The sequence below is a fragment of the Dendropsophus ebraccatus genome, chromosome 14 (assembly GCF_027789765.1).
Source record: "Dendropsophus ebraccatus isolate aDenEbr1 chromosome 14, aDenEbr1.pat, whole genome shotgun sequence".
Taxonomy (NCBI): Eukaryota; Metazoa; Chordata; class Amphibia; order Anura; family Hylidae; genus Dendropsophus; species Dendropsophus ebraccatus.
The window spans coordinates 23,306,935-23,322,646 of record NC_091467.1 but is presented as its reverse complement, the minus strand read 5'-3'; the positions used below and the strand labels follow the sequence as shown (position 1 = coordinate 23,322,646).

The 15,712-nt window shown below is 44.9% G+C and overlaps 1 protein-coding gene across 1 annotated transcript in view; it reads right to left on the bottom strand.

Moving 5' to 3' along the window:
* The window catches only part of LASP1 (LIM and SH3 protein 1), a 36,784-nt gene that overhangs the window by 19,728 nt on the left and 1,344 nt on the right, over positions 1-15,712 (bottom strand). The window contains exon 2 of the mRNA XM_069953940.1: positions 1,421-1,515. Coding sequence (XP_069810041.1) covers positions 1,421-1,515 — 95 coding nt within the window. The remainder of the gene's footprint in view (positions 1-1,420; positions 1,516-15,712) is intronic.

Below are 15,712 nucleotides of genomic sequence, written 5' to 3'. Positions count from 1 at the left end.
TATGGCGGCCATAGGCATGAATGATGGCTGATGTGAAGACATTGGTTCAGATACTGATTATAATACTTGTTTCTGATGTCAATGCTAGGGGGAGTTTTATCAATAAGGAGAACAGTTAATTATTTTCCATAGCAACCAAAAATATTCCAGCTTGGAGACCCCCTTTAAAATGTAAAAACTGGCTGCGCCACTTTTCCTCAGCAATAGTTTTGATGACACCCCCCCCCCCCCCTACCATTCAATGCAAAATTATAATAGGATGAATAATATTGGAGGGCTTGATGGATACCACCAACGTATACCACTTATGTGTGTATTCTTTTTAAAGGCTTCCTGCGCCCACACGCCAGCACTTAGTCCGGCGGCGTTATATGTGGTCAAACGCCTGTGTATGTGACAGGACGCCATTACCACAGTGTGGAGCCGCACTCAATGTCAGCCATTGCGCTCTCCATCTAATATCAATTAGGCCCGGCGGTCTCTCGGACCAATCCACCCTATGATTTGCAGGCCTAAAAGCTTGTCAATAATGCTAGCGACTGGAAGCTAGGCACTGGCCGCGTCGCAGGCTTCTTCTACGTTGTTATACGTGCTTTACAATTCACCCCATGTTCCTTAACTGGCCATTACTGGATGAGTAAACATGGCGCTGCTTGGGTGGCCACTTTTAATCTTCACAGAGTTTACACGGACATGGGAGCACCACTGCTGAACACCTGGAGCCATTATGGGGAATAGTTATCAATAGGAAAAAAAAGGGGACGTTGCCCATAGCAACCAGACTGCTGCTTTCACTTACACGTAAGGCTGCAATCTAATTGGTTGCTATGGGATACAAAATCAGTTTTAAAGATGGCCTCTGCCATGTCTTGACAAGTGTCCCGCCATAAATATTCACGAATAAGGAACATTTAACCCTATTAACTACGGCACATGTTTCCCATTAAAATTAATGGGGCCTGTATTAAAGGAGGAATATGGGCCTAATGTAAACATCCAGGGTGGGAAGCCATTTAATGCATATCCACAGGGTACTAAAAAATAGAGCAAAGACTGGGGGGGGGAGCCGCAGTCAGAGATGAACATTGAGTACTGTAAGCCTTCAACTCTGAAAACAGGCGAGTTAAGAAGGAATATCCCTTTAAATCCACAGTTAAAGGAGTATGTCAGGAGAAAAATTCTTTAAAATGTCCAGGCATGATGGGAATTGTAGTTTTGCAACAGCTGGAGGGCGGCAGATTCCCCATCTCTGATAAACATAATAGGATCAATGTGTAAATATGTGGTGGGTGGCGCTGCCTGATCACACGATGCAGCTTGTGCTCCCTCCACATGGTATTGAGCGCACAGTGCTGCAGTGCTGTGCAGTGACGTGTAAGCTGCCGAGAACTGACTACACATTTGGTCATTTGTCACTCACGCGCTACAGTATGGCTTCTTGTCGTATCCCTTGTAGTTCTTCATGTTCAGGGTCATCTTGCAGATCTCGCAGTGGAAGCATGCTTTATGCCAGAACTAGGAGAGAAAGAAAACACACATGGGTGACCTAGATTCACAGCCCTCTCAATATTGTTTGGATTTCAATCTCATTTCAAGAAATGCATGTGGGTTATAAATCTCATAAGCCGAAACGCTGGATTAATAGAACTGCAGCAGTGTGCGCTGGAGGGAAGGACCCCCAGTGGCAATAAAACCTATAGAACACATGGCTGTGCCCAGATGCACAACCCTCTTCTATCATTGTATGTATGTGTATGAGACTTGTAGTGCATCGCATCTCGATTGATACAGATACATTCATCACATTGGTGGTGGGAAATAACCTCAGTATAATAGAGGCCACAAGGTAGAGCAAATATAAAAATAAAAGTGCAAGAAGACTATAGATCCTGTAAAATAGAAAATTAGCACAATTAGCTGGCATGAAAAACTTCCTTCTTTTTTAGGATTCATTTCCCTTAATGGAAGAAAAGAGATGAAACAAATAGTCGTGTAAATGGTATTTAGCTGCACAGTTTATGCGGAGTTAATTGTTCCCCATACTTTACACTGCTTTTTATTTTATTTAAAATTTCTTTCAAAATTAATAATGACTGATGATGTAATAGAAATTCTATGCAGCACGTCCATCAGATGCAGTAATAGTGGTTAGGCCAGGGAGAGGACAGCGAAGTGTGTGCCAGAGGAAGGGCACTAAACCTAGCTATGTCTACCTTGATACAAATAGGAGGCAACATTTTCCCCTCAGCACCGAGCATGGCTCTCTACATTTTTTTTTTTTTTTTTTTTAGAACAGCCTGAGGAGACAAAAAAAATTCCATGTATCTGCTGCTGAACCATTCCAAAAATTCTACCAACTATATTGGAGAATGGAACGTGATGGAGCTTGAAGCCGGTAAAAGTGGAAGGACAGGTGGTGGCACGTCTACAAGTCATTGTCTTCCACAGCAGTTACCAAATGGACTAAAACAGGGATAGGGAAACTTTGGTCCTCCAGCCATAGCAAAACTACAATTCCCATCATGCCCGGACAGCCGAAGCTTTAGCTTCGGCTGTCCAGGCATGATGGGAATTGTAGTTTTGCAACAGTTAGAAGGCTAAAAGATCCCCCATCCCTGGTCTTAAAGAACCCAAAGGCACAGCTTTCCTCATAGCCAGCAGTGAACCAACCATTGGTATCATCCTGATAGACTAGTGTGCAATGTATTATCAGGATACGATATAAATAAAGATTCGTCTAATTCATTTCCAAGCATTGAGATAAGCGGCGGTGCCTGGCCAACATCCACCTTACTGCACCTACTGAAATAAGATGCCCATTGGCATAGCTGAATGGATATGTTTACATGGGAGAAGGGATGTCAGTCAAGTAGTGGTTCTGTCTATGGTCAGTGATAAAACAATACAAAAACTGGATAAAAACCTCGGGCCGACTGGATTGTCCCATTCATGTCACACATGCTTTATTATAGTCTTCCATCTTCCTGATTCTAAGGGTTATTTTAAGGTCATACATATTGTGACACCGGGTCCGCAACTATTTTTTATAGTCTTGCTATGCTACGCGGTCAAAGCAACAACTAAAGAACCTGTCAGAAAGTTCCCTATACAAACTGCAGAAAGCACCGCGTTACATGTAGAGGCCGCAGTTATATAATGGTGGTTATACTCAACCACTAAGCAAAAACAATAGGCGGCACAAAGTTGTTGGAGGGCAGGTTATGACACCCATTCTGTAAAAGTTAGTATATATACCCTTATGGCATTGCCCAGCTTTCAACCCGAATATAATAAATCATTTAGTCTCGTAAAGCTATGCTCACACAAAGTTACTGAGTTTTTGGTGCAAAAAAAGTTTGTTTTTGGAGCATAGCTAATTTGTTCAAAAATTTTCTCAACTTTTTTTTTTTTTTAAAGAAGTGGTTAGGGCTTCAAAAGGAACCACGTTGCATTTACTACAATTTAGGCCCAGATAGTGGAACTCTACAAGTTTGTAGAAGATTTATTGAGGGACGTGTGCCGCTCAATAAACCCAGCACAGATGACCCGGGTGGGATAGATAAGAGGGTCATAAGAAGTAGTACCCCCCCCCCCTCAAGTGTTTGGCAGCCCTTTGTTCACAAGCGTATTAAATAAAGGGTCATAAATTTTATAGCCACATAATGAAGTGAATGGTCCTCTTTTGCGCATTTAGGGTACAAACCCACACACCGTATACACAGCAGATACGCAACAAATACACAGCAGATTTGTTGGTACAGATTTGTTGCTGTGTTCAGTTATTTAGATATAATCTGCTGCGTTTTTGCTGCGTGTTTGCTGCGTATCGCAGCAGTAAATACGCTGCTTATACGGTGTGTGGGTTTATACCCTTACAGATAAACTCATATGACCATTCTCTAATACCTTAAATTCTGAAATTCTAGCCTTGATTCCATTGGAAATTTTAAAAAGATATCCAGGATTACTGTAGAATACATGGCCGCTTTCTTCCAGTAACAGCACCACACTTGCCCTCAGTTCGTGTCTGGTGTTGCAGTTCAGTGTTGTTGAAGTGAATGGAGCCGAGATGTAATATCGCACACAACCTGAGGACAGGGGGTGGCACTGTTTTTGGAAGACAGAGGTTATGTTGTCGTAACCTCTTTACTATATACAGTAAATCAGTAATAAAAGGCGTGGCACAAACTATTCAAAGAGACGCGTTATGATGAGGTCACAGCGAGGTGATGAAGAATTTCGTCCCCCTAGGTGAGTGTTTCCTGGTCGGCTCACACGGGGCGTGTATATTTAAGGAATTAGTCACAGGAAGGCCGGGGAAGGTTGATGCAACGCTCAGAGGAAAGACATAAAAGGAAACGACTTGCATAAATACACATACTTCTATACAGGAGCTGGGTGAGTAACATGGGCCACGTTATCAGTCAGTGTCATCACACATTGCTATGTCTCATCAGGCCGTACATTCCTCAGGCTTGGTGACAACCACATATGGCAGCCATTACTATCCACATAGGCGCGGACCCAGAATACCATACTTACTGCTACAGTCATGCATCCAGGGGCTCAGGATGAACAGCTCTGGATCCAATCCAGATAGTTGTCTGCTAGAAGTTGAAAATAAATTAGATCACCAGGAAACAATCCGAAACAATGTATCCCATCGGACGTCGCAGTGATCGTTACTTCGCATTGTCCGGCACCGGAAATTCTCCTGGTAAATAAGCGGAGTAACCAGCTGACAACTGAGAACAGCGTTCGGATCAATGTCCTTCCTTCTGGCCAGAGGAACCGATCCGGTGGGACCGTGTTGTATCAGGGTAAATTCTGCAGGTTTCTCAATCCTCAGAATGTGAAGGATGTTAACCCTTTCAATGCAGTGTAGTGTAAAGATGGTCATACATCCCTACAGATACCACCATACACATGCACGCTCGGTGGAGCATGCATGTACTCTAAATGGGGACGGTGCCAGACACCTATGATAGTGGGTGCATTTATATTGAAAGATTATGTGACAGATTATCTGCCAAAGATGTGAAGCCAAAGCCAAGAACAGACTATAAACAGAGATCAAGTCATAAAGGAAAGCTTGAGATCTTTTCCTCTTTTTAAATCCATTCCTGGCTTTGGCTTCAATATAATCTTTCTGTGTAAATTGACCCTGTCTCCAAAACAGGATGATGAAATCAGATATCTCGTCTATGAGAATCAGGAAGCTCCAATACACATTAGATGCTTGGTTGTTTCACCAAAATAATCAAGGTAAGCCAGCCTGAAAGGGAGTCGGTCAACTCTATCATCCTCAGAGCTCAAGTGTCATAGAGGCGGAGCCAAGATGCAACATGAATGGCTCCTCCCTCCCCCACCACTTCCTGCCTTGACTGACATACAGGGCTCAGTGCCGGAAGCCAAGCCCTATACATCAATCATGGGAGAGGTGGGGAAGGGAGCAGGCATGCATGTTGCATCTCAGCACTGCCTTTATCGCACGAGCTCTGAGCATAATATACAGCAGATTGCAGTGGATTCATCGTAGTTTTGCTGAGTAATGTGGAGGGGATTTGCTGCAGAATGAGATGCATAGATCTACTCAGGGGGAGATTTATCAAACTTGGTGTAAAGTGAAACTGGCTCAGTTCCCCCTAGCAACCAATCAGATTCCACCTTTCATTTTCCAAAGAGTCAGTGAGGAATGAAAGGTGGAATCTGATCTGCCATGTTTGACAAATCTCCCCCATAGTGTATATTCACATGGTGCAGTCAAACTGCATATTAGGCACCACAATGAATGCGATTCATTTGAATTGGGTTGTGTCTGCAGCATGTGCATGGCCTCCCGTAAGCAATAGAACAGTCGCATTTGTTTTGTCAACAAACAACCTTTATGGGTCCGCTATCCCTCATCTAATATTGGCACACTAAGAAAAACCATAGCAATATAAAAATGAAAGCCATTACTGCGATGACAGCCTGATAAGTAACCCGATCAGGGAGGACGACCTTTGGATTTGTTAGTTTAATCAGCAGTGACTATCACACATTGGTTAAAGGGACAATGCCTGTCGCATCAAAAATGGAGGCAGCATGTTATAGAGCAGACTAATATATAGTTTTATATGGGACAGAGTGTCACTTATTCATGGAAATCTCTGCTCATTCTGAACAGTCCTACCGAGAGATTGGCAGATATCTGTATATGTGCGCATATAGAGTGCTGTCAGCCCACTTGACTACTTTATGACCTCATCATTCCGGGACCATTCTTCTTTCCTTAGTTGGTCCTGCTGTTTACAATAAAATAACTGGAAAGGGGCAGTCCGGCAAAACTTTTTTTTTCTTTTAACTTAACTGGTTTCAGAAAGTTACACAGATATGTAATTTTCTTCTATTTAAAAATCTCCAGTCTTCTAGTACTTATCAGCTGCTGTATGTCCTGCAGGAAGTGGTGTATACTTTCCAGTCTGACACAGTGCTCTCTGCTGCCACCTCTGTCCATGTCAGAAATTGTCCAGAGCAGTAGCAAATCCCCATCGAAAATCTCTCCTGCTCTGGACACTGTCAGACTGGAAAGAATGCACCACTTCCTGCAGGACATACAGCAGCTGATAAGTACTAGGTGACTGGAGACTTTTTTTTTTTTAAATAGAATTAATTTACAAATTTATATTACTTTCTGACACTAGTTAATTTGAAATAATTTTTTTGATGGCATACCCCTTTAATCAAACACCTAAAGACCGTCCTGCTTATGCATAAAAATGTGACCGAAGGAGGAGGCGGCGGGCCTAACGGTGCTCTGGGAGGCGAGGCTTCCCCAGTACTCCTCACACACTAACTCATATATTTCTGTTTCATTAAAAAGTTATCGAAAATGGCGGGACTGACTAAGGAAAGAAGATCAGCGCCAGAAAGATGAGGTACACGACTGCAGGGAGCTGTTTGCACTAACTTGCTGATAGTTTCCCTTTAAATCAGCGATGGGGAAACTTCGGCCCTCCAGCTGTTGCAAAACTACAATTCCCATCATGCCTGGACAGCCAAAGCTTCGCTTTGGCTGTCCAGGCATGATGGGAATTGTAGTTTTGCAACAGCTGGAGGGCCGAAGGTTCCCCATCCCTGCTTTAAATGAATTAACCTGGAACTTTTCCCACAAAACTATGAGGGAGATTTATCAACCATGGTGTAAAGTGAAACTGGCTCAGTTGCCCCTAGCAACCAATCAGATTCCGCCTTTCATTCCTCACAGACTCTTTGGGAAATGAAAGGTGGAATCTGATTGGTTGCTAGGGGCAACTGGGCCAGTTTCACTTTACACCATGGTTGATAAATCTCCCCCTATGTATCAATGTGCTCAGCTCCCTTAGAGCTGTGTGTAAAGCCTCCATGCTGTGTACATAGACCATACGCTGCGCCATGTGGAGTCCCTGCAGGCCTGTATCTCCTAGGCTCTCCTTGGGTCAGCTCCGTCAGGCACTGTATTCGTTCCTAGAAGCGCTGCATCTGGCAGAGGATGCCTCCGCAATACACCAATCAATACTCCATGCCTCTGATTCCATAGGAACCCTTGTATTTCCATATAAAATCCCAGGCTTACAGGAGGTATAGCATTGGGTTTTGTAGAATCGCTCCGGACTACGCTGACGCATAATACGGCCATGTGCATGAGCAGTGGGTGCAGTCACTGAATACCATGCCCCTTTGCAGAAGACTCTTTCCAGGTCAGAGAAGTGCAGGGCTGTTACAACCTGTCCGCTCCCATTACACACTACACTGCAGACATCCGCTCTGCAAAATAATGACTCTGCATTGCTCTCATTCTGCCCGCACACCACCATCATTATGGGCACGGCCCAGAGGGTGACAACGTGTATACAGTACGCAGCTACCCCGAAGGACAAGCACACGTGGCCGGCTGCCGACAGGTATAGCTGCGTCTCTGTATAATGAGAATTATGCTACCTGAAAGGCAAACACAGCTTGTTATAAAGAATAGCTCTGCTGCGTTCCATCATTTGTTATTTCCTATACAAGATGTAAAGAACTGCCTATACTAATGCTGCGTTTACACTGAGCGATAATTTGCCCGATTCGTACGATTAACAATTTCAAAGTAACGATTTTCTTTTTTTATATAACGATCAGCGTTTAGACGGTACGATATATCGTACGGAAAAATTGCAAAAAGCCTATCTTGCACATAGGTTAAATCGGTGAACGACGGTTTACACGAAAGGATCTGCGATTTTTTTTGCGAACGACAGACGACGATTTGAGAACATGTTCAAAGATCAAAATGAACGATTTCTGGCTCGTCGCTTGATCGTTCGCTGCGTTTACACGTACGATTATCATTCAAATTCGATCGTTAGCGTGCAAATTCGCACGATAATCATTCCGTGTAAATGCAGCATTAATGGGATTTATCAGGATTTGTTGTTTGTAATTATGCCTTCTGGAATGGAACAATCATGTCAGTGTGAACAGGGGCAGAAAGAAAGCAATGAATATACTCACCTCTGAATACCCCCAACAGGACTGACCAACAGTGTGTGTGTATCAGGGCCTCCCCAACAGCGGGGATATAGGACCAGAAGGGGCTTTTTTTCTCTACCCCAGTGGTAGGGAACCTTGGCTCTCTAGCCGTTGCTAAACTACAATTCCCATCATGCCTGGACAGCCAAAGCTTTAGCTTTAGATGTCCACACATGATGGGAGTTGTAGTTTTGTAACAGCTGGAGAGCCAAGGTTACTTACCCCTGTTCTACCCCATTCATACCTACAGTACAGCCAAAGCATGATGGGAATTGTAGTTTTGCAACAGCTGATCCCGTCCCTGCGCTAATGAATAGGGATACTAGTGATGCTACAACTCCCAGCATGCAATAGTCAGGATATGCTGGAAGTCTTTGGTAACCCTTTCATGGCCGAAATCGAGATCCCATGCTAAGCCATCATACAAAAATAGTCTGGATAAATATAGGAGCATACATCTTGTTATGTTTCTGCTTCCTTTTATTATATGGTTGACTTTTCTGAATGTCAGGACAGCGCCGTCTACTATGCAGAATCTGCCTCCTCCCTCCATTGGTGGTAAAGGTCACGGCCCTGACATTGAGGGTTGTAAAAGTGCACATTGTAAATCCTGACCAGAGCCGAGCCCAGACCCCTGTGTCCTTGCAGTGCCGCGCCATTGCGGAGATTGCGGTACACATGGACAGGTAGGATTCTCAGGCTATGTTCACATGGGTTGAATTGCACAAGGATCTCAGCACGGACACTGCGTAAATCTATACTGTAATATACATGGCACATATAGCGGTGAGATGATCAACCCCGCAAATTCCCTTACCCTACTACTGTTCCCCTATATATAAGCGGCATTAGATGCACATGGCATCTGTCTATCTCCCCCAGCCTCATAAACGTAACGTATGTCATCCCAATGCTGCCAACAGGTGTCCTGATGGGGAGGTTGCGGGTGGTGTACGGTTGCCTTGGCAACAGTTCAGGACAGTCTGCCCACACTTCCTGTTTACTACAAAGGAGAGAGGAGAAAAAGCCGCTGCCAGACACCTCAAAGGGATCAAGCAAGGTAAACGCCTTAATTATCCACCTCTCACCCAACCCATGATCTACCATAGCAGTCCCATTTAAATATAACAAGGGCCAATCTGTAGGTATTGCTAGATAAGGGCGGGTTCACACTACGGAATTCTAGCGGACAATGTCCGCGGAATTCCGTCAGCTGTCCGCCCGCACGGGCACGTGCTTTTCCGCCGGCTCCATAGACACCATTCTATGGGCCAGCGTATTCCGCGATCCGCTAAAAGAAGTGACATGACACTTCTTTCAGCGTATAGCGGAATACGCCGGTCCATAGAATGGTGTCTATGGGGCCGGCGGAAAGGCGCCCAGATGTGCGGGCGGACAGCTGACGGAATTCCGCGGACATTGTCCGCGAGAATTCCGTAGTGTGAACCCGCCCTAAGTGAGAATTCTGGGAAGAAAAGGATACCACCTGCTGCTAATACTTATATGGCAGCGATAGGGAGCCTGTTGCCCTTCGGCTGTAGCAAAACTACAATTCCAATCATCCAGGGATGATGGGATTTATAGTTTTGCAACAGCTGGAGGGCCACAGGCTTCCCATCCCTGCTCTATGGCATCATTAAAGGGATTATCCAGCGCTACAAAAACATGGCCACTTTCTTCCAGAGACAGCCCCACTCTTGTCTGCAGCTTGGGCAGGGTTTTGCTGCTCAGTTCCATTGAAGTGAATGGAGCTTAAAGGGGTAGTGCGGTAAAAAATTATTCACAGAATAACGCGGCTGAGCCGCGATTGGCCGAGCACAGTTATGCTCAGTCAATGGTGGCTGAGCAGCTGATGACGCGGCCGGCACTCGGGAAGATCGAAGGTGATGACGTTTGGCACAAGATAGCGGACGCGTGTCGGCACGGATCAGGTATGTATAATGCACTAGGGACACAGGGAAGGGGGCCATTCACAGACATAACATACATTACAAAGTTGTATAACTTTGTAATGTGTGTTATTCTGTGAATAATTTTTTACCGCCGCACTACCCCTTTAACTGCAAACCGCACCTGAACTGGAGACAAGAGACGTGTTGTCTCTGAAAGAAAGTGGCCATGTTTTTGTAGCACTGGAGAACCCCTTTAAGGTGCCAGTCCAACACCAGCACTGGAAGGACTTACTTCCTGGTGGGTAAGATGAATCCAATCACCTGGCACTGAGCTCTGTGTACCAACGAGATTAGAAAATTGTTGAACTTGGATACGTTTTCAGGAAAACACCCTACAGATTAATGCCGAGGTATCAGAGACCTCTCACTAACACAAGAAAACATCAGTCTGTATGACTGAAGCTGGTATGTGTGGCTCATAACAGCGGGCACAGAGCTAGGCCTCATGCTCATGGCTATGTTATGATGATATGGGCTCCTTCCATACGTCCATGTGCATGGGTACCGTGGCATTGAGTACTTCATGCTGTATAATCGAGACGCAGAGGGCATTCGGGTCTATAATGCAAACCCACGTGCCATGGAAACAGTGTCCTGCTATGGCTGGGAAGATTCCAACCAGCACAGGGCAGGACTGGACAAGTCCTAAGAACAAGGTAACAAGTGAATGTAGAAGTCAGACACTAATGCGTTTACACAAAACGATTATCGTTTCAATATTCGCAATAACGATCGCATTCAAGCGATAATCGCCTTGTGTAAAGACAGCGAACGATCAAGCGACGAGCGAGAAATCATTCATTGCGATCTTTCAACATGTTCTCAAATCGTCGTTGGTCGTTCGCTAAAAATTTGCAGATCGCTTCGTGTAAAAACAGTCTTTCAAAAATCCACCCTATGGGTGACATGGGCTTAAGGGATCTTAAAAACGATCGCCAAAACGATTTTCCTAACGATTTATTTGTCTAAACGCTGATCGTTATAAAAACCAAGTCGTTACTTCAAAATCGTTAAATGATCGGTTGGGCGAATTATCGATTTGTTTAAATGGACCATAAGGGCCTATTTATTTTAGGCTGTGACTCTTCACGTGTAATAGGGGAGGTGCAGCTGAGCAACGGCAGCCGCAAGCATGATCCAGCGATCGATAGAACTGCCCGGCGTAATAATCGATCCTTGTAATATACAAATGCATGTCGGGCCATGTAACAGAGCAATTTAGACATCATAATCCTTTACAGACCCGTCGTGTGTCTCTGACCTCTGTCAACATTCAACTTTACTGTAGGCTGTAAAATGAGATGCCACTGTAGCAAAAAAAAAAAAAAAGTATGACCTCAAGTAGGCACTAATATTTGGTGCCTACTTTACACCATGTGGCGCAGTATACTTGCAGTATGGTGCAGTATACTTACTCAATTGCTGTCAACAGCAATTAAGTAAGTATACTGCACCACACTGCATACTGCAGGACCGCTCCAGCTCATCATCAGCTGCTCAGCCGCGATTGGCTGAGCATAACTCTGCCAATCACGGCTCAGGCAGCTGATGACGCGCAGGAGGGGGGGCGGCATGAGAGACGGCATTCCGAAGATGACATCGTCGACCCAAGATGGCGGCCTGGGTCAACAGCAATTGAGTAAGTTTACTGCACCACACTTCTGGGGTGGGGAGAACACGGGGAAGGGGGGGTCATTCACTTAAATAACACACATTACAAAGTTGTCTAACTTTGTAATGAAATGAAATGAAAGGTGGAATCTGATTGGTTGCTAGGGGCGACTGAGCCAGTTTCACTTTACACCATGTTTGATAAATCTCCCCCAATACTGGTGCCTGAAACAGGATTCACCCCCACATGTGTAGTGCACTGAATTTGGGTCACCATAGTATAGTACCATAGTATCGTGTTTGCTTTGCTGGGTGTTGCAGCCATAATCCAGACGCTAAGGTCTAAGTCGTATTATGAGCGAAATAGACGGACGGTCCAATAGACAAGTGAGCAATGATCCGGGGGAATAAAGGACCGATACATAGAGGAAACTAAGCAACTCAATAGACTGAAGGAAGAAAACAGCAGCTAATGCGTCTCCTCTCTCCAGTCTGTCTTCCTATCAATCCCCCAAGAGACTCCCGAAGAATTCCAACTCCAGCAAGCATTAACCAGAAGAAACTCATTGTGCAACAAGTTTGACCGTGAAAGACGTGAACATAAGGACCGAAAAGTGCAACATCAGACATGCACTGGGCAAACACACACAAGTCTCTATTCACATGAACGGAAGCTAATCACAAAAGGAGACGTTTAGAGGGGGGGAGGGGTGGGGAGATTGCTGCAAGATTTTTTAGCCCTGGGAAAATGAACTCCAAGGGTCAAACACAGCAAAGGGTGGGGTCCATGAATTGACTTAACCCCTCTAAGGAACACAGAATTCCAAGAATCCCTTGCAGGACCAAACCGGAGATTACCTACACCCCCCTCCCCTTTAGTTCAGGTGAGGCATGCATACAAAGGTAGACCATTCCCAGACGATACAATAGCCGGACCCTCCCCACCTTGCTAAGGAAGTTACATTCATTCCCCACCTCTAATACAAGACATATAAAGATTGCATCGCTGCACAACCTTACAATACAATCCATACATTGCTGCATTTGGGGGTCTACTATCTGTGTATTTTGGGGGAGGGGAGAAATTCCTCAACAGTGAGACACGGGTGATACAGCAGGCGAGGCAATCAAACGGTTAATACTGGGAAAATTAGTGTTGTGCAGTTGATGCCAGGATGGTCTGACTTCCGCATACATGGCTGCTAGTGAGGGGAGGGCGGAAGCCATCATTCACACGGGGCTAAGAGAGGGGCATCGTTCACATAAAGCGTATTCAGATAGAAGGGCATTGTGCTGTTAAGAAAGAAAGCTGCCCATACTTGAAAGCACAGCCCTAAGAAAGAGGAGTGACTGCAATAAGGCACTCAGGAAGTGCGCCACCCAGCCAGCAGCCTGTCACATTGTGTACTGCACTAACGGAACTGATGTATTAAAGGAGAAGGACACAGCCATTCATTGTCTACGTATCCAACTACGATCTGTTTAGTAAACAAAGCAACAAATATATCTATTTAGCAAACAAAGCACCCCCTCTTTAAATTATACTGTGGCACCACCACCCAAAATGGGTGGTCTTCTCAAAGAAGATAACCAGTATGCAGAATATATGGAGGAAATGAAAATCTATCACAGGAAATCTGCTCTGGCCTTATGGGGAGGTTTCGGTGTATATCGTTCTAGGTCAGCAAAATTGAATCTAGACCCGGACAAGCGGTATATTAGGTCCTGCACGTTGTTCACAGCCACTGAATAACATTGCCGTGTACGTAATGATAGGTTACGCCAGGTAACCAGATACCTGGAGAGACCTGTAGCTCTCCCCCATGACAGCAGGGCAGCATATGATGGTGGGTGAAGACGCCAGCTGCTACACACCGGCCATTCATTTGGGCCTTTACAGGAAGACAATAATGGCAAAATGAAATGAAGACACCTATTAGGGTAACAGGATCCCCGGCCGTTCTATTATACAGCAGGCATGTGGATAATGAAAAGATCTGTGGATGTGAGTGGGGGCAGCAGGCCGGCGTGTACATGATGCCAGCGCCTGTGCTGGTGTCGCCCAGAGGCCATGGACTACAGGAGCACCATGCCGTACAGTATATATTATTACAGTAGGCATGTTTGGCACCCAGGCTACAAGCAATGCTTAGGGTATGGCACTCAGCCATTGTCCGCCCAGTAGCACCACACCTGTGCCAACCAGCACTGAAACTTTACAGCAAGATATTCAGCTCTACAGGCGAACATGCTGACTGTCATCTTTACCACTGTGGCCAAAATCTGCCAAGGCAGGAATAGTAGTTATTACTATGTAATGGGCCTGGGCAGGTGTAATAACTGGCCTGACCAACTTCTGTATACTGTATATAAGGTACAGTGCAAATGAAGTATATCTATTCTTTCTGGCAATGTGTATATACATAAGTATAAATATATATACATATATAGTCACTATAGGATACGGTGGTGCATGCATATGAGCTTGCAACTGTACAAGCACTGACTAGTGTGTGCATATCCTCTATGTGATATATCTCTACAAGATGGATACAAGGTATAAAGCATCCAGCATGCTACTATATTCTGCACCATTCACAGGCTACTGTGCATGATTACAGTGTATAGAGGTATACAGATATGAGCATGATCACAGGGCACGGAGGTATGAAGAGGTGTACACAATCAGAGTGTATAGAGGTATACAGAGGTGTACATGATCATAGTGTATAGAGGTATACAGAGGTGTAAATGATCACAGTGTATAGAGGTATACAGAGGTGTACACAATCAGAGTGTATAGAGGTATACAGAGGTGTACATGATCACAGTGTGTAGAGGTGTACATGTTCTCAGTGTATAAAGGTGTACATACATGTACATGATCAGAGTATACAGAGGTGAACATTATAGTATATAGAGGTATACAGAGGTGTTCATGATCACAGTGTAAAGAAGTATACAGGTGTGTACATGTGTATAGAGGTATACAGAGGTGTACGTGCGGACAGTATACAGAGGTGTACGTGCGGACAGTATACAGAGGTGTACAGGTTCTCAGTGTATAGAGGTATACAGAGGTGTACGTGCAGACAGTATACAGAGGTGTACGTGCTGACAGTGTATGGAGGTATACACAGGTGTACATGTTCTCAGTGTATAGAGGTGTACATGATCACAGTGTATGGAGGTATACAGAGGTGTTCCTGCTCCCAGTATACAGAGGTGTACACAATCAGTATACAGAGGTGTTGGTGTACGTGCTGACAGTATACAGAGGTGTATACAGAGATGCTGGTGTACGTGCTGACAGTATACAGAGGTGTAGGTGTACGTGCTGGCAGTATACAGAGGTGTAGGTGTACATGATCAGTATACAGAGGTGTTGGTGTACGTGCTGACAGTATACAGAGGTGTAGGTGTACGTGCTGACAGTATACAGAGGTGTTGGTGTACGTGCTGGCAGTATACAGAGGTGTATGTGTACATGATCAGTATACAGAGGTGTAGGTGTACGTGCTGACAGTATACAGAGGTGTTGGTGTACGTGCTGGCAGTATACAGAGGTGTAGGTGTACGTGCTGGGTGTATACAGAGGTGTAGGTGTACATGAT